At 44.1% G+C, this 19,871-nt stretch overlaps 1 protein-coding gene across 21 annotated transcripts in view; it reads left to right on the top strand.

Moving 5' to 3' along the window:
- FHOD3 (formin homology 2 domain containing 3) overlaps positions 1–19,871 on the top strand; it is a 422,036-nt gene that overhangs the window by 355,899 nt on the left and 46,266 nt on the right. For 20 of the 21 annotated variants that reach the window (XM_039842750.1, XM_039842871.1, XM_039842880.1 and 17 more), the window contains 2 exons: positions 3,132–3,416; positions 9,713–10,593. In XM_039842750.1, the coding sequence (XP_039698684.1) occupies positions 3,132–3,416; positions 9,713–10,593 (1,166 nt within the window). The remainder of the gene's footprint in view (positions 1–3,131; positions 3,417–9,712; positions 10,594–19,871) is intronic. The other variant, XM_039842775.1, reaches the window with a different exon arrangement.

Below are 19,871 nucleotides of genomic sequence, written 5' to 3'. Positions count from 1 at the left end.
TCTTGTCATTCCTGTGTTTGATTAATACATCTTGGGAAGGTTTCTGCAGTGGATCCTGGCTGTTCCTTCCAGGGACTCCTGTCACTTGTCATCCAGTACCCTCAATTGGGTGCCTGGCCATACCACCATGACCTGTTGGTTTTTATGCCCTGTGTCCCTAGCCAAGCGATGAGTCCTCTGAAAGTAGAGATGTGTGTCATATCGATGACACATGTGTTGCCTGACGTATACAGCACAGAGCTTGTCAAAAAGAAGCAGCTTTGCGTGTTTACTCTCACTGTCACATTCACTCTCCATCTTTGGTGATTTTGCTTGACTTGAAAATGTGTGCATATTATTTAATTTGTTCATCATTAGGACAACCTCACATGCCACAGATTTCCAGTCAGACCTTACGAACACTGAGTCTGCGTTCTCATCAGGTTTGGAGATGACTATCTCCTCGGCAGTAATGAAAAAGAGAAACCACCTCTGTGGTCAGATCACACATATAAATGTCTGACTCCATGAAGTTAGGCCCTAACATGTGGGGATGAAACTGCACTGTTTATTCTCAAGAGTGCATGGCTTTCTAGAGCTTGTATGTCCATTATGACACCTCTCTAGGCAGCCACTGGCTGTCCAATGAGGAGGCAGAGTCAATGCTTAAGTGGAAGGAAACATGACAGTGGAGTGCGTGTAGGCTGGAGTCAAACGATCAAATGCTGGATCCATCCTGCTTTGTCTGCCTAGTCTCTTGGGGATGTGAATAGACAGAGGCTTATGGCAACCAACTGCGCCCATCTCCCTGTCAGTGATAAAGCCACACAGGCACCCTCGCCAGTTTGCACCATATGCTCACCAATTAAAACTCAAATGCATGCCACATGCTAGGCTGTTGGAAATACATTTTCGTTTTGATGTGGCTATTCTGAAGTTAATGTGTGCAAAAGCATATGCTTTCTGTCAACCAAATGATGACACCGCTATTGCTAAAACTATGCTTTTGCTATGCTTGTAAAGTAGATAGCGTTTTGTATCTCTTTGCTAAATACTCTATTATCAGATGAAAAAGAAATTACCATAAAAATTCCTTCAACACCAAAGGGAATTTTTTTCAAAGGCATGTTTACTCTTTTCCTGTACCAGCCCAGTTTTTGCTTTTAAGGAAAAATGCCTGACATAGCCATTCTTAGGCACGTGGGTTCATGGTCATGCCCTTTGGTGTCCTCCTGCTACTTTCAGCCAGTGCATTTCTGCTTGTGAACTTTGCCATCATATCACTAGTTTCTATAACCATCCCTCTAGGGGACACCCAGCCTTTGCTGCCCCTGGCCTCCCTTCCTCCAGTGTCCCAGGGAAGCAGCCTGCTATATTAGGCTACAGTCCCCAGCAGAAGATGTACAATGTGTCATTAAGCCATGGCAAGGCAGAAGGAAAAGGACCTCTGTCCTCTACACCAGTTCCCACCTGAAGTGCACAGGGATAGAAGGATGGGGTGGAGGGGTGGGGCAGGTTCCCACGGAGGAGTATTTCTTCCCTGTGGTGGTTGGAAGTTACCCAAGGACAGAAAGAAAGGCTGGCATTTTATCCTCCCCACTGCCTGCCTCCTTCTGAAATTCCCTGATGCATTCTCAGAGGAAGGCAGCCTGAGAGCAGATGAGGGGCAGGGATGCTGGACCCAGTGAGTCCTGGTACCACGACTTCATGCTGGGAAGCTGAGGGCTGCTGAGCCCCCTGCCCAGTGAGGCCTGAGCTATCCTCTCCCACAGTAATGCCACTGCCTGGCCTACTGGGAGGCCTGCTGTGCCCACCCCCATTGCTAGTCATCCCCACTCACCTGAGCCAGCAGGTTGCCTCCACAAAGAGAGCTCTCCAATCTGCTTGTTCTTATAGGGTCTGGGCAGGTCTCTCATAGTTCCTGCCACATGCAGATTCTGCCTGAGTTTCTACATTAATTTGGATAGTGTATGCCTAGGGCTCAAGCACACACTCTTGGGGACACACTGTCAGGATTCCAGCCACGCGGCTTTGCCCATCCCTGAGAGTTAGTCCCTCAGGGGTCACCCATCCTCCTCTGGCTTTTACCTGTGGCAGTTGGCTCAGAATTTTCAATCATTTTGCTATCCATTTATAGCTCACATTTGAGAATGTTGCTTAGCCACGCTGTTCCCTAGAGGATGACACATATGGGAGCGCAAGCATTTTTACCTTGGTATAACCCTCAAGTCTCATACCCTCTTGATAGGTTTATAAATAGTTCTGTGCATGAAGGACTCTTTCAGAGCTTTCAAAATTATGGACTAACTTCACATTCTGAGCAAACGTAATTCAATCAAAGAGAGACAGGCCTCCTCAGTCTAGCCACTGATAAAACATTGAGCTGCTACTTGCTTATCAGCTTGATCACCATGGAATTTCTTTTCTCTTTCCCTGAATAGGCAAAAGGATCACGTTTTGGTTTTCCATTGTTGCATAACAATTAGCACAAAGATAGCAATTCCAAATGGCACTCATTTATTATCTCACAGTGTCCATAAGTCAGAAGTCCGGCATGATTCAGCTGTGTTCTTGCCCTAAGTATCACAAGGCCGTGATCAAGGTTGTGCTGGGTGGGCTCTTATCAGAAGGCCCTGAGAAGAACCTACCCCCAGGTTCTTCAGGTTCTTGGCAGAATTCAGCTGCTTCTGCTTGCAAGAGCGAAGTCCCTGTTTCTGTTTTCTGTCAGTCAGGAGTCGCCCTCAGCTTCTTAGAGGTTACTCACAATCCTTATCACAGGGCCCCTCCATCTTTAAAGCCAGCAGTGCCTGTCAAATCCTCCTGCTTCTAATCTCTCTGACTTCCTTTTCTGCTGCTAATCAGAAAACACTCTGCTTTTCAAAGGCTCACTAGATTGGATCAGGCCCACATGGATAATCTCCATATTTTAAAGTCAGTTGACTTGAGACTTGAACATCAGCTGCACAATCCCTTCCAGCAGTGCCTAGATTCATGTTGAATCACCAGAGGACGAGTATCTTGGGAGCCATCTCTAGAATGCTGCCTGCCATGGACGGCACAGAGGAATCAACCTCACATCCATCCTCAGACCTCACTTGACACTTCCAAGAAATTCCTGTCGTGATTGTAATCTCCGTTGTTGTTTCCACCAGCGAGCGCCGGGGATCCTGTGCCTGAATCGGAGGCAGGACCGGAACCAGAGGCAGAGGTGGGGCAGGTGGCCAGTGAGACCAGCCAGGAAGTGGCTTCTGCCCGTGTAGGGCCAGACATCGAAGCGGAGCAGGAGCCGGAAGAGCGATCCTCCCTCAGTGAGAAAGAGAGACGGAACGAGGAGGTGAATGAGAGGGACAACTGCTCTGCCTCTAGCATCTCGTCTTCCAGCAGCACATTAGAGAGGGAGGAGAAGGAGGACAAGCTCTCCAGGGACAGGGGAACTGGTAATAAAGCCCTTTTTCTTTATAAACATATTCCAAGGAACCCTGGGGCGGGGAACCTGGTTTGCCAGCCTCTGAGTTGACCTGCTGGCTCAGCTCACTCTCCAGGCTGTATCACCCAGTGTCCGGAGGTGAGGAATGTGGCTCCACTGTCAGCCAGCCAGCAGCTTCCTGCCCCGCGGAGAGAGGAGCCCCATACCCTCTGCCCCGCTGCTGCACCATCATGTCCACAGGTGGGAAAAGGGCCCGAGAATGAGGGCAACAGAGGACTCTTCCGAAGAGTAGGCCCTGAAAGAGAAATTCCTCATTTCCTTCTAAGTGTTCATAGCAAGTATAGCTTTTTTTCTGATTTAAATTCAGAGACATGTCAGGTTGTTATCTAGTCACTTGAGTTTTTTCAGTGAAGGGTGTTAAACCGTTATGACTGACCATTTCAGACTAGAGTAAATTTGTTAAAAAGAATCAAATGAGTACTTCCAAAAAGTGCTAGTTCTCGGTGTGCTGACATCAGTTTGATGTGCTCTATTGGACTAGACATAATTTAAGTAATTTTTCTACAATATACTCAGGACCACTCTTTTCTTTGGTATAAAGTATGTACTCTTCCTTATGCAGCTATGTCTTTTTGGTGTTATACCTGGTATTCATTCAGTTCACCTGTGTAATGGCGACTTTATAATTAGGGACCAAATGGAATGTTAGTTCTCAATAAGGACTTGGGGAGAGAGCCACAGGGGGTTATAGGAATTGTAAATAATCGATATAATCACTTGAATTATGTTTCACATGCGACATTATGGAGTTGGTTTTCCTACCCATAAGTTGTGTGCTGTCAGGGTGTCAGGGAGCCACCTCTCTTGAGTAAAAATCCTCACCGGCTTCAGAGTGACGAACACTCAAAGAGCCTACATCTTGGGCCCAAAGGGCAGCGTGAAGGCTCTACAAGGCCCGCCAACCAGTAGCATGAGCCATGCATGGCCGGTTTGTTCACAGACTAAGAATACATTGTCTCTGAAGCATGGATGAGTGAATAAAAATCGAATGAATGAATGGAGCCATAACGTCTCACATAAGAACTGTCTATCAATGACTTAGTCTAAAATAGTTGATATTTCATTACAATATATTATTAGATTTTATTGTCTATATTGCTAGTCATTTTGATGCAGTAGAAAAAGAAGACTGAAATACTATTAGTTTTTATCTTAGGAATCATTACATTGAGAATCTTGCATCTGGTTGAAAATGTATGTGCTAAGAGGTATTTCACATATTGATACTGACTTAATTTCTTTCAAAGTCAGATTACAGTTAGTCTCCCCAATTCTCCTTGTTATTATTCACATTTAATGTAATTATAGTCATAGTATAGGGTGAGGGTAAGTCTTCTTGATCAGTTTGGCCTTAAAATATTTATTATGAATAGCTTCAAGAATTACTCATCATAACTAGGTTTAGTAGGCCTAAAACATATCAAGAAGTTGGCTTAGTAAAAATAATCCAGGAAACAGAACTTATTTGGATCAGATTGCCCAACAGTCTTCCAAATAAGACCAACTTTCCAAAAATGGAGGCTCTGCCCCCAGGGAAGAACCACTGACTTTCTACCAAACGTTTGTGGTGTTCCAGTGTATAGACTCAGGAATTAGGGCTTTGCAGTGATTTTTCTGCTTTAGTCCGGTGCTATTAAGAGGTGATCATGTTTATTTCTTGTAACTTATTGGTCTCTAAAAAATCCCACTGCACACAGACACCATCAGCAGCTGTGGAATCAGGGCAGCTCTTTCAGCATAGCTCTTGCTTTTCAGAATGTTCTCAACTAAATTATAAAGGCAATCAAAATGATCTACAATCTTATTTCCAATGATAGTATCTATTACTTGAAAATGAGTTTGTAGGGCTTGAAAGAGATCCAACTTATTCCGGTTATGTGGTTTTCTTTTTCTTTATGTGTTCTGCTACATGGCATGAGTGTGAGAGGCTTTATTGTAGCATGCATCACACTTTGTTGTACTTACTGGTATAACTGTCTTTTGTCTCCACTTGAATGTAAGCTTTGTGAGGATGGGGGTATCTGCCTTGTTCACTGTGAGTCCTCACTCCATAGCTGGGTGCCCAGAACATAGGAGGGGCTTAGAAACTATTGATGAATGAATGAATGAAGAGGTGTCTGGCTAAGGTGAAGAAGCTCCATTGTTCCTAGGTCCTCCCTCTCTCAACTAAAATATCAGTACCCTGGGCATAATGAAACAACCAATCATAGGAGGACTCTGAAAGGTGGAAAGAAGAAGGCAGACTTCCTAGGGACATTCAGATTTAATGACATGGCGGTGAAGCTCCAAATAAAATCTACTCCCCTAGCCAAAGGATTGGGAAAGGATTGCCTAACATAAAGAAAATCTTTTTTGGCTATTAATTCATGCCTTACCCTAGACAAGCACTGTTGGAAAGTCTGTCACTGTCCTACCCCTGCCATCCCACCCAGTGGCTTCCAAATAACCAGATTTGTCAACTTGAATTCTATATCCAGCAAAAGAAACCTTTAAGAATGAAGAGAAAAATAAAAACAGTTAAAGAATAACTAAGAGAATTTGTTGCTAGCAGATCTACTCTTAAAGAATGTATTAAAATTCTCTGAAGAGAAAGAAAATAAAGACAGAAGACTTGGAACAACAGAATGGGTAAAAATAGGGGCAAATTAAAAAGGCTGTCTTTTTTCCTGATGAATTTCTTAAATTATATTTGACATTATGTTCAATTTACACATAGGAAATACTTATGACAATTATCTTTAAAAAGTGAGGACAGTAAAGGGATCTAAATTGAAATAAGGTTTCTATACTTCAAAGGAATAAAGCATCAATACCAGTAGACTAATGAGTTGTGTGTATCTTATATAATATCTAGAATAACTGCTAGGAAAATTACATGAAGCAATGCACTCCAAAGCACTATAAATCAAATTGAAATTCTAAAAAATGTTCAAGTGACCCACCAAGACCAAGAAAGGAGAAACAGGAACTAAAACAAAGGGAACAAACAAAACAAATAAAATGGCAGACTCAAGCCCTAACAATTAATAATTACTTTAAAAGACTGAGATCTGCAGAGTAGAAAACCCCAACCCAACTATATGCCGTCTATATAAAACTCATTTCAAATATAATTGTGTGGGAAGATAAAAATTTTAAAGTTGGGAAAAAGTATAACATGCCAACATTAATAATGAAAAGCAGGAGTAGCTCTATTAATGTCAGATAAAGTAGACTTCAGAGCAAAGGAAATTACTAGGGATGTAGAAGCACACTACATAATAATAAAGAAAACCTAAGCAAACGAAGAAAATAAGCAAGAAAACCAGCATTTAAAATGTTACCTGATTATATTCTTTTCCCTGTTGCCAAAATAAGAAATTGCCAACAATTTCCAATAAATGGAGAAAAAGTGAGGCAATCTGGTGAGAGACTCAGCCCTTTATCTGCTGCAGCCTCCTGGCATCAAAAGAGTCTCTCTATTTATGGGACTGTCTGACTAGTTGTAGAGACTCCAAATAACCAGATTTTTCCATCGTGTGCTCCTGTCTCTTTGGTGGTGGTGATCTCCTAAGTGTATTTTATTTGTGAAACCTACAGGAGGGCTCATGAGCTCCTCGTTCTGGTGTTGGTCCCTTGGTGAGGTTAGGCCACTTGCTAGAGCGAAGCACAGAGGACAAATCTACCCTGGAAAGAACAGCAACAACAAAAAACCTTTGTGCTTCTCCAGTAAATGCCTCCTTTAAAATCAGGGCAGGGCCAAGTGGGAGAGACCAGCGTGTCCTCCCCCAGCATGTTTAAACGGGCCATTCTCCTTTGGTAAAATGAAAGCTCCTGATGCTCATGTCCATGGCCTAGGTCTCCTGCCATCTCCCAACACAAATATCCATGGAGGCCCCAGATATCTGACAGAGGTCACTCTCAGAAATGCCCACCGCAGAGCCATGCTGGCCCTTAGGAAGTTAACCTGTAGGAGTAACATCCTGACCATTCATTATTCATTCATTCATCCCAGATGCTGGGAATACAACTGTGAACAAAGTATACCCAAATCTCTGCCCTTATGGAGTTTATATGCAAAGAAGAAGATGGTTTAACATATAATTATAATTGTTCCAGTGATGCGGCAAAGGTGGCAATAAAATATGCAAGGAAAACGTGTGGAAAGTTAGACAGTAAGTGCTCTTGGTGAAAAATAAAGCAGGAAAGGATGATAAACAGTACTGGGGAGAGAGATGGTTGTACGATTTTAAATATGGTGGCCGGGGAACACTTCACTGAGAAGATACTATTTGACAAAGGCCTAGAGGTTGAGAAGCAAATTGTGTGATTAACTGCATGCAGTTTGTTCTAGAAGGGGAAAGTCCCTGAGGTTAGGTCACACCTGGTGAGTTCTAGGAATGTCAAGGAGCTACTGTAGCTAAGGAGATTCATGTATGTATGTCTGGGAGTGGCGGCAGTAGGAGATGCAAGAAAATCAGGGTGCAATCATACAAGGCTTGTGAACATTGAAAGGTCATTGGCTTTTTGTCTCAGTGAAATGGAGCATTAGAAGACTCTGAGCAAAAAGACATGATCAGACATTTTAACACATCGTGTGGCTGTTGTGTTAAGAACTGACAATAGAGGCGTAAGAGTGGAAGCTGAGACCAGCGAGGGGACACCCTTGCAGTGCCGTAGGAGGAGAGCGATCGTGGCAGGAGAGCGATGAGAAAAGTGGTTGTGTTCTGGCTGTAACATGGATGTAGCTAACAGGACATCCTGCTATGTTAGATATGTGGGATGAAAGGAGAGGTCAAGGATGGCTCTGAGGTTTTCGGAATTGGCAGAAGGATGGATGAAGTTGCCATTTCTGAGACAGGAAACAGTTGCAGGAGAAGTAGGTTGGGTGAGGGGAGTGGGAGCGAGAGCAGAAGGTGATATTTAAAGCCCTGAAACTGGATGAGATGGTGACTAAGAAAGTGAACGTAGATGGAGAGAAGGGGTCCAAGGACATTTAAAGGTTAAGATAAAGAGGAAACAGCACAGGAGACTGAGAAGGAACAGCCAGAAAGAAGGAAGCAAACAAGGTAAGAGCAATGTCCAAGCGAAAGATATAAGTAAAGGAACAGGGAGTGATCAGCTGGGGCTAGTGCAACAGGCAAGTCATCAGTCCCCTGGAAAGGAGTAGCTATGAAAGGTAGTGGGAGCAAAACCTTCATGAGACCGGGTTCAACAGAGAATAGAGAGGGAAATTGGAAATGGTAAGCAAAACAACTCTTATAAGCAGCTTTGCTTTAAAAGAAAAGAGAAAAGTTGCATTAGAGCTGGAAGGGTAAGTGGAGTTCACTAAGGTTTGGGTTTTTTGTTTGTTTGTTTGTTTTTTGTTTTACAATGGGAGAAATTATACCATGTTCAAGTGCCAGTAGGAAAGGTTAGTGGGAGGAGCATGGGAGATGCAAGACAAGGAATTGCCGGAGTGGTTTCTAAACATACATTGGAGCGGTTGACCCCTGATAAGAGAGGAACAATTTATCAGAAACACGGGAGAAAGGCCATGGTTGGAGTTTGGGTGCAGATGAGTAGATGGAGGTGGAATGAAGATCCTGGAAGATCTCCTCTGACTTTGCCTATTAAGTTGTCGAACTAGGAAGCAAGGCCATGCTGTGTGAGGATAAGATAGGTAAGGGAGTTTAGAGAAGAGAGGAGAGGTGTGAAAGGTCACCTGGAGAGGTCATGGATAAGACTGCCAGGCAGCTTTAAGGGTTCCCTGAATACTAGTGACCATGAACTTAAAGTGCAACCAATGGCATAGTTTGTGCCTCTCCAGGCACTTGAGCTGCCCTGGGACAGATGTGGAGTAGGGGAAGAAACAACTCTACAGCTTTTCCAACACCTTCTGTGGGCGAGGGAACATCTTCCTTGCCTCCCTGTGTCTAGTTAAGACAGAAGCCCCCTACCTACCTGTGGCTGGATGGGTCCTGACCAGTTGTCATGGGTGGGAAGGAAAGGTGAGGAAAATTTCTCCCATGAGCCTAGATAGGAGCCATGAGCTGTGTCACACCTACAAGAGTCTTGGGTCCTAGAGTGGGCCATTGGGACTTTGATGCAGCATCTCTTCCTGGTCAAGAGCATCTCGTCAGCCATGACCACTTTCCTCTTCAATTGCTTTATTTCAGTGTTTTCTCTGAAGTGGCCCTGTGTGGAAAGCCCACATGTTACCTAACTGGTTTTCTCATGGTATCGAGGACCTTGCTACTTTCTCATTTTTCTTCTGTGTACTTTCAGGTCTGTGGTCCGCAGGTGTTCAGGATGCTGGTATAAATGAACAGTGTGGCGACATCCTCACCAACAAACGGTTCATGCTGGACATGCTGTATGCCCATAACAGAAAGCCCACGGATGATGAGGAGAAGGGGGAGGGCGAGCCTGCCGGGACCGAGCAGGGGGCAGAGGCGGTGGCCAGCTTGGCCAGCAGGCTATCCACCCTGCAGGCCAACTCTCTGGCCCAGGATGAGAGTGTCAGGAGGGTAGATGTCAGCTGCCTGGACAATCGAGGCAGCGTGAAAGCCTTTGCCGAGAAATTCAACAGTGGGGACCTAGGGAGAGGGTCCGTCTCCCCCGATGCCGAGTCCAACGACAAAGTCCTAGAGAAAGCATCCGCGCAGCCCAAGACGGAATCTGACTACATCTGGGACCAGCTCATGGCCAATCCCAGGGAGCTCAGAATCCAAGACATGGATTTCACCGACCTGGGAGAGGAGGATGACATCGACGTCCTGGACGTGGACCTGGGTCATGCGGAGGCACCGGGGCCACCTCCTCCGCCCCCGCCCACCTTTCTGGGTTTGCCACCTCCACCCCCTCCGCCCCTGTTGGACAGCGTGCCTCCCCCTCCAGTACCCGGTAATTTATTGGCTCCTCCTCCAGTATTCAATGCTCCTCAGGGCTTAGGGTGGCCCCAAGTACCCCGGGGACAGCCAGCATTCACGAAGAAAAAGAAGACCATCCGTCTGTTCTGGAATGAAGTGCGGCCTTTTGAGTGGCCCTGTAAAAACAACCGCCGCTGCAGAGAATTCCTGTGGTCAAAACTGGAACCTATTAAGGTGGACACTTCCAGGCTGGAGCACCTGTTCGAGTCTAAATCTAAGGAACTGTCCGTCTCCAAGGTACTGCTGGCATCCAGCATGCTTCTTGATTTGCAACGTTACTTTCTGCTGTTAAGTAGAACTGAGAGATTTGTTCCATATAAAATTCCGGTTATGGTGCTTTCGCTATTTGGTTAAAAGGGGGAGGGGCAGTTAGTATAAAAATCTGACCTTTAATATACTACTCTTTGTGCCATGTGCTAGGTGTAGCTGAATGGGTAAGATACCTTAATAGCATCTACCCTTTACTAACACCATTAGGCAAAGTAGCTTTCAAAGACCCAAATAACCTGGAGGAAAAAAACAAAAAGTTTAACCCAGGAATATTAGCATAGCCCAACAGCAGATGGTGCTGTTAGAGGAAAGTAGACTTGCTAATTTATCAAACACATGGACTCTATCCAGGAGATGTATTTAATTACTCTTACCTTCATTAATCATAGTTGATAGTAGTAGTTTGACCTTAGCTGTAACCATACAATGCTTTTGCAAAGGTAATAATCCAAATGACATTTCTTTGGATAAACCTTGGCTGAATCAGCATGTTGCAACTATCTAGATGTTTCCAAATAACCCTAGAGTTAGCGTCTTATAAATACTATGCATCCCGCTAGATTCTTATTTCTTAGAAGTGTTTGAGAATTCTGTAGGCATTATTGCTGTGATATTTTTAAGAGGTGGAAAGCACTGTACATGAAGTAATTGGGCATCAAAGAGAAGTCATGATTAATGAGCACTGATAAAGAGGCTGCAGCGTACTGAGTCACAGATTTTATTTCTAACGATTTGCTGCATTAATAGAGTTTTCTTTGCATATCTTAAAGAACACATTTTGTTTTTTAAAAAAACAAACTTGTGATTCTCAGCACATTACAGTTTTAAAAACAGGTTTAAGACTATCTTCTCAGGAACTAGAGGTATGGGAAAACACTTTGTGAAGTGTAATTTAGGATGAACATTCAAGAACGTGTTCTCGTGAATTAATTTTAGCTTGACCTGTTGCTTTGTTTATCATTTTGGGTGAGTATACAGTTGCCTGACTCAGGTGCCCTGACCTGCCAGTAGGGACCGATTCTGAATCAAAAAGTATGTGCAGCATCCTCAGGATAAGAATGCCTTTCATACGAGGAGCTGAGTGACAGAGTTATTGTCTGTCACCCCTGTGAGTTGCTGACAAGCCAGGTAGGGGAGCTGTAATCAGCGACTTCCTGTTAGAACTCATGCCGGGGTCTGGAACTACACTTGCTGCTCTTCCTGAGTTGGCCTTTACCCTGGTGTCGATTTCTGCCCAGTCTCAGCAAGGATGTGAATCTAAACTGTCTCCAACCTCAGGAATCCCTCCAAGTCAGAATTAAAGCTTTCTCTTGTCTATCAATCCAAACCACTAGGATGCAATACAGAAAATCATGCCAAATCAGTCCTCTCCTTCAACTGAAATTAGAAACCTTTTTGTCCTCTCTAGAAAATGACACCCAGGAAAGTGATGCCGGGCACCCATTTTCTGTCTCTCTGTGTCTCTGTGTCACCTAGAAAAGTGATGCTGGGCACCCATTCTCCGTGTCTGTGTGTCATAACTTTCTGAGGACATGTGCTACTGAGCCACTCATGTGTCCTGTTCAGTTCTTAAATCAGGCCTGGCATTTGGGAGAAGACTGGCCCTGCTGAGTTACAACAGCAGTCTCTGGTTGCAGGAGGTTACCGAGCACTAACCCTCACTCACTCTACACTCAACCCACTGATCTAGTTGGTGGGTCTTCTTCCTCCTCCTCCTTCCCCCTTGGGCCCATCTGACTGGATGTGCCCTCTAGGCCTCCCCTGGTTGCTAATTACCATTGGAGGTTGCTGAGGAGAGGCTGGCCCTTGACTCCAGGTAAGAGAAATAAAAGGGAGTAACAGTTTGGCAGTAAAGGCACTTTTGACTTTACAAAGGAAATGGCAAGATTAAAAGTTTCCTTGAGAAGACTCAAAATGGACAGTTTGCCTACCTCCTGCCTTCCTTCGTCCCATGGTAGGTGGTGATAAGAGTCTGGTTGGTGTCCTCTTAGTCACCCAAAGTTCCATTCTTGCTTGAAGTAAGTGGTGACCTCTTAAAATACTTTAATGCCTAGCTAAAGGACAAATGTTTGCCTAGTTTTTATAAAGTGAGAGCATAAGAGGAAAGTAATATATTGAAAATTTTACCAAACTGACTCCAGAATGTTCCACATCGGGACCCAGGAACCCATACTTTGGTTTTGGAGGCTCGGAAATGTGAGCAGGAGCTAATTTACAAATGTTACAAAAAGTGAGAATGCTAATTAGGATTAAAACACAACACGCTGGAGAGTTGAAACCCTTCTATGCCTGTTACCACTACAAATATAACCAATTTTACTTCTGTTTCTAATCCCTGACTGTGATTTTCATAAAACACAGCTGTAAACAGCCACTTCCGAATTCTGGCTCATGAGAAGTTTTTCATTAAACACAAAAGAAAATAAAATAGATTTTATAAGACAGCACATAGCAAAAGGAATCTGTTTTAGTTTCCGTCAGAAAACTTACACGAGACCAGAATTACGGGGCGTGGTTAGATCATCCAAGTCACCCCCCAAATGGAGATTCGCGTGCCAGGTCCAGACTGGGTCACCGCTTAATGGAAATGATAAGAACAGAAAGATGAGTTCTTCGGTTTCCTTTCCAAGTAGTTTCTGGAACTAGATCTATTTTTCTCTCTCTCAGCAGGAAATATATATATAACTTTTTAGTAAGATGGCTTTAATTATGTTTTGTAGAGAAAGACACAAATCCTGTGCTAAATTTCATCATGTTGCGCTTCTTCTACTGTTGGTCTAAGATGTGGTGACTCGCATAGGAGATAAAGTGGCCCCAGAGAAAGCTGTCAGGGCAGAAAGCCCTTGGGGGTGTGGGGATGTACTCTTCATGGACTTGACATCATCCTGAGGAGCCCCAGGAAGTGGCCTTCTAACCTATGTGCCTAATTAAGGGCAGCAAAGTCCCTCCCGCAAAAGGGCAGCTTTTATATCCCAAGTTACAGCAGACCAAGACAAGTATTGGTAGAAGAGGTCACCAGAAGGAAGAAGGGGACCTGACTTTCCCTTTGGAGACTTGGGGATGCTGACTTACTCCCTTGGATTCATTAAGTTTATTGTGGAGAGAGGGCTCCACAATGGATTTGGAGAAGTTCGTTCAACTTTATTTACCCTGAGGTTTCTGAATGTATCAGAAACTATTAGCTATGACATTTTAAGAAAATTTAGCAATGATGATGTCCTGGTTAGTGTACTAGATAGATGACATTAACTTAAAAAATGTAACTGTTTTACAGTTGGCCTCTGCTATAGAAGATTCAGAGGGCAAGTATGGGAAATTAATGCTTTTTCTACTAAACAATAAGGCAAGCCTATTCTGGCAAGGTCCTCAGAAACTTTATTCCTAACTAAAAGTGTATTAGCTTTTATTTAGACTTAGTTGGGTTTTTGTTTTGTTTTTCACCTTGATGCTTTCCTGTGTATATCGTCAGCTCCCTTGTTATAGGACTTAGGAAAACTCTATAGTTGTCACATCTTTCCAACATCTGTATCATGGCATCCTTGTCATTGTCACTATCTCAACAGACAGTTTTGAAAATATTCTGTGGCATCACTCTTTTAGCACTTAGCAGGGAGTAAGGAATGAGATACCATTTCTAGAACTAGTGCCTTGCTGAGCCAAGCGGAGGGTCTGTGACAGTGATGTTAAAAAGCATTTTGAGAAGTCAGTAGCCTTTCATGGAAGTGTTCTCAAACTTAGCGGTATTCTCCAAGACTTGGAGTCCTCTTAATAAATCATGTCCTGAGCCAGTTTCTATTTTCAGTCACAGAATTCTCTGGGGTGACAAGTTCTATGTGTTGAATATCTACTTTTCAAAGATTGTATCCTTTATTTCTTGTCAAATTACTCTTTAAAATTTTTCAGGGAATTTTGGAAAATAAGCCCTGTTCATCTGTCCAGACCTCATGCCTCCACAAGCTTTGTTCATGCCCCGCTCCTTACTTTTCTCATTTCATACTGTCTCCTTGCAAGGACGTTGTTGCCTTCACAGTGGTCCGTCTCTGGACCTTGGCCTACCTTATCATTATATATCACAGGCAGAAGCCCCAGGAGAATGTGGAGAGGTGAGGCAGAGTTTTCTGTTTTATTTCCAAGAACCAACCCCCGTGATTGGGTTGTGCGGTGTTAGCTGTCGCAGAATGTGTGGCTTTGTTTTCAAGAGCCAGCTGCACCCAACCCCAGAGCCTCCCAAGCTGCATTACCCCTGAATCTGGGGGAACCGTTTCTTAGTACCTGACAGCTCAGCTTCCAGAACTGGGATGAGCTTGGCGTTTTGGGGGCACGTCAGCCTCATTTTAACATCAAAAACTTCTTGCTTCATCTATAGCTGTGAGGACTTTATATTCATAAAAATGGCCGGACCAGTCCTTGCTGTATTTGGAAAGCGGTGGGGAGAGGACCCAGTTACTGTCTATCTGAAAAAGTGTTCTCTTATCTTTACCTTTTGCTTCCTATTTTTAAATTGTTTCCTTTTCTCGAACAACTTTCTACTCACCAAACATTCCCATCTCAAAGCCTTTAGACTTTTTGAAAGTCTAAATCAGCGAGTCTAATTGCCTGAAAGGCCTTTTAAACATCGGTGACCCAGTGCCCCACTCCAGACTGAGGAGATCAGGATCTCTGAGGCAGGGACCCAAGTATCATTGTAGTTTTAAAGTACCCCTTAGGATTCTCTTGTACACCCAAGTTGCAAAGCACTGCTCTGAATAAATGACATTTTCTGGGTTTCCTTCAGAAAATGTAAGTAGAATGATCAGACCTGCTTTCTCCTCAGATAAACGATGTTGTTTCTCCCAGTTAGTGGTAGTGACTTCATGTTTGTCATTCTGCCATCAGTCATGGAGGAGCCTCTTCTCCTGGCAAGGAAGGAGAATCTCCTGATCCTACTTTAGAACTCCTCTTCCCGTTAGTCCTGGAGGCCAGTCTATCAGCCTCAGAAGGGAATTGGGCATTTGGCAGGTTTTTAGATTAGTCACTATGCTTAATGACTACTATTTAGCATTAAAATTTTTTCCCCCACCTTTTCCTAACTGCTACCTGGTTTCTTCCTTTTCTTCAGGATGTTGCACAAAATCTGATTATGGTCACTCTTACATTGTGTTCACTCACTCCCCGATAACCATTCCAAATAAAGTTTGTTTCTTTACTTGCAGATTCTAAAATACTTGTTCTTGGAGGAAATACTTTGTTCTATCTAAAAACCTGACTTTCTCCTCTCTTCCCTGTGAGGCACGTAGTTATCCATCTCTGCATCAAAGATAGTGTTACACCAGGGATCCTTCCACTGAACCTAAATATGTGGCTTCATTATTCGAGAAAATATTCCTATTTTTTTATGAACTCTCTGCCCCCTTGGAGTGGCTGAGTTTGCAGAGCTCTACCTCTTGGCACTGATTGATCATAGAGTAGACTCTAACCCAGAAAGCCAACTAGCCGGTGACTGTGAGGCTGCAGAAAGCAGTCGCAGCCCTTCCCCTGAGCCTTGACAATCACTACCTCCTTTGTGCTTATCAGAAATCCTGTAACTCTTGTGGCCTTGGGAGCTGCCTCTTAAAGCCTCTTCCTGAAGAGGAGCTCACATCTGTCTTCCTGGAAGCTGGTCCTGCAGCCCTCTTAGACAGCTTGGAAGAAAGGAGTTGAGTTGCCTTGGTGACCTCCTTCCTGCCCCTTCTCTCTAAGAGGTCTCTGATAGCATCTCTTTCCACAGTGGGTAACTGCTTTTTCTCACCAGCCTGGTTATCCATACCCCTCCCCGCTCGCCCTGCAGTCTTCTTGGCTGAGTCAAAAACAAAACTGACAAATGTCCAACATGACATCCAAGCTTGAAGCATTTCTCCAGAGACAGTATTTCTGGGAGGGCAACTACTGGCATCCTGGAGGTTCCCTGATAGTCGGAGCTTTGCAGGAGGGGCTCCGCTCCATGCTGGGTGTTGCTACTTGGTTCTGCTCAAGAGTGTAGCTAAACTAGGCTTTCTGGAAGCAAAACACATCCTGGCTTCTTCCCAGGGTACCCTTTCCTTCTTAAAGAAGCAAGTTCTTCTTTTCCCTTGGCACTTCTGGACATATTTGGAAAAGTAGCATATTCAGAAGCAGCGTTACAGAGGTTTCCCTCACATGGCCTCACTGCCACTCTTTTTCTGGGGTAACTGTCTCATCCCAGACATAGTTGTTTCCATTTTCACTTCCGCCAACCCAGGTAGCCTAGCAACCTGTGCCTGGGGCCTGGACCCATAGGAACCTCCTTCCAACATCCTCTCCTCAGGACTCACTGAGGAAGAAGGCAGAGGTTTGGCTGATTGACCTTTTTCAAGGACATGAGACAGAAACACTTATTTGCCATTGCCCTGGGACTGATCATTGGTGTTACGGGCATCCTAGCCCACCACAGATATGCACTTTTTGTCAGTCTCCACGGAAATGTCCCCACTTAAGGAGTAGGCACCTAACAGGCACTGAGGAAATATCTGTTTAAAGAAATAAGATCTATATCAAAAAGAGACGACAAATGAATAAATATGGGAAGACAAGCAGCCAATCAGAAGGAGACTTGGAAAACTGAGCTGGTTTCTCAGCTGCTTTTCTTGCCTCTGCTCAGGGTTTGCCTTCATGAACCATCACTGATCGTGTCTCAGACTCTAGTCAACAAGGGGGTCTCACGGGGCGTGATGTGCTCCCACCATGCTGGCCCTTGGCCATTCCCACACAAGCCCGTGTTCTTGCTTTTTCCTTTCTTAAGAAGGAAGATATCAGTCAGTCTAGTCTGTCATGATGTTAACCTACCATGTTGGAATTTTCTTTTTACTTCAAGTTACTTTCTTTAATTTCATATTAGAAATCGAGCTTTCATAATGGTTTGTGATGCACTAATCTTAGTGCCTTTGTTGGAATGCCCTGGACCATTGTAAAATGGCTCTTGCTGTACTATTTTTCTATTCTGTTCTATCATTCTAGCTAGCCTAGTGCCGGTGCTCTGTATTTTAATAACATCAGCTTTATAATAAGTTTTTATAGCTGATTGGGTAAATATTGTATATAACTCTACTTATTGATTTTTCACACATGTAGTTTTTCATGGTAACTTTAGTTCCAAAACAAATCTTGTTGGATTTTGATTAGAATTATTTAAAATATATATATTAGATAAGAGATTATGGACATCCTCATGATATTGAGCCTTCCTATTCAGGAATATGGTGTTTCTCCTTTATTCACATCTTCTTTTATTACTCTCAAGAAAATGTTGTCATTTCCTTCAGGTAGGTCCTGTATTGATATGTCAAGAGGTTTTAGTATTTTGTTTTCTTGTTTGGGTGTTGTTTGGGGTATGTGTCTGGTCTCATCAGATGCAGAACAACTTTCCGATTTCCTGCCCAGAAGCATTGCCTCCTGTCACCTTCCCAACTCCTGTTCCATCTCTGTCCCATCACACATTACCCCTTTCGTTCTAGATGCCTTTACAGGGGCATTGAACATTTCCTAACCTTCTTCACAAGGACCACTCTTCTGTAGCCTCTGCTTTATAGGCCCTTTCCATCATCCACCAATTTCCTGTTTTTCTAATTTCAAACAATAGACAATCACTGACTTTCTGATCAAAGAAGCACAATAAGGAAATGGGTATCTGAGAAAGGTTGTTAGCAAGAGCATGATGAATGGGTTGGGGAAGAGAAGATACTAGAAGCAGGAGGCCAGTGGTGGGAGGCTGGGTGCCAGGGTTCAGGCTCTGGGTGGAGGTGTTAAAAATAAAGAAGGGGTGGGCATGAGAGGCTTTGTAGAAGAGGGCACACAACAGTCACTCTGTCACAGAACCCTGTGAAGGACATAGTGAAGGTCGCACTTGCTGACCTAGGGCTCTGACCCCAGAAAGATGATTGAAATGGATCAGAATTGATGACTGCTAATCTTGGACATGGACACATGCTCCTGGGCATAGAGAGCTTTGTCTTGCCCTGGCAGGTGCTGCTCTAGGTTATCGTGGGAGGGAAGGAGAGAGCTGGACAGCCCCACGTGACCCACTCACTTCCTCATTTCAGATGGAGTGGACCCCAAGGCAATTTAGTGCTTAGTAGCACCCAGTGGAGTCTGTTTTAATTATGAAGAAGAGCATTTAAAACATTTCTTGGATAAAATCCAGAGATGTAGTAATTCTATTTCAGATATTACTTTACTTCTCATTCTTTCCCTCACAAAGTGGGTGGAAGTGCTCTGAAAATGTGTAGAGTCATCTGTGGGAACAGCTCTCCCCATTATCTGATGGGATGCTCAGCAGCTTAGTTTTCCTTGACTTATAGAAGACTGTGTGGTTGTGTCCACTGTTGTAAATTGAGTTCTGCTGAGAATGGGGACTAGGATATGTCAGGCTCAGAGCTACTACATTAGTCTGTGCAGATTGTTTGCTGCTCATGGTCACTAGCTGAGGGGGAAAGGCTGAAATCTGAGTGATGCTTCTTTCTCAAGCTGTTTGCCATGCAGCTGTGTTTCCTCAGAGGGCTGTGTCTTTTTCTCATATGCACAAATTCTCTAGTTGGGTTGGTCCTGCCCAGGCATCTGTCCTGGCTCCTAGGGTGAGGAGGACTCTGTAGGTAAGGGCTAAGGGCTAAGATTCCAGTTAATAACTGCCTTCTGATAAATGCCTTTTGCACTGGAGCCTGGCTATGGGTAGCTGCCTCTCCAGTGCTAGGTCCTAGGCTTCTTCTGTCTCCCACGCTGCCATTCTTAATGTGGCTTCATGTCCACATTCTAGGCAGGAAGAAGGGGGAAGGGCAAAAAGCGTGGCCCACTGGGTCAATCCCTTTTTAATGAGGAAAATAAAAGCCAGAAGTCAGTCACAGGGCCAGCTTTAGCTGCAAAGGGTCCAGGGAGGTGACTGAAATAACTGAAACATTGCCAGCCTGAAAAAAGTCAAGGTCTTGTGGGCGAGTGGGGAAGAGGCAATGGGTGTTGGGTAGGTGCCCTGCAGTGCCTGGTGGAGTGGGCACCCCAGAACCCCAGTGGGCATTGCAAGTCATAACATCCCTTTTCATTGCCTATAGTCATCATTTTGTCAAAACTTTCCTCATTCCTTCTTAACATTCCACACACAAAATAGTATTTTAAATTAGATTGAAAAGTTAAATTTCAGGGTTTCCCGATAAACTTACGTGATTAAATATACAAAAGAGAAGCTTGCCCTGCAGGCTGGGGTTGCTTCTGTATCCCACATTTCC

Source organism: Pteropus medius, unplaced genomic scaffold, assembly GCF_902729225.1.
Source record: "Pteropus medius unplaced genomic scaffold, Ma_sr-lr_union100, whole genome shotgun sequence".
Lineage (NCBI taxonomy): Eukaryota > Metazoa > Chordata > Mammalia > Chiroptera > Pteropodidae > Pteropus > Pteropus medius.
The sequence above is the reverse complement of the archived record's forward strand: the minus strand, read 5'-3'. Positions and strand labels throughout refer to the sequence as shown.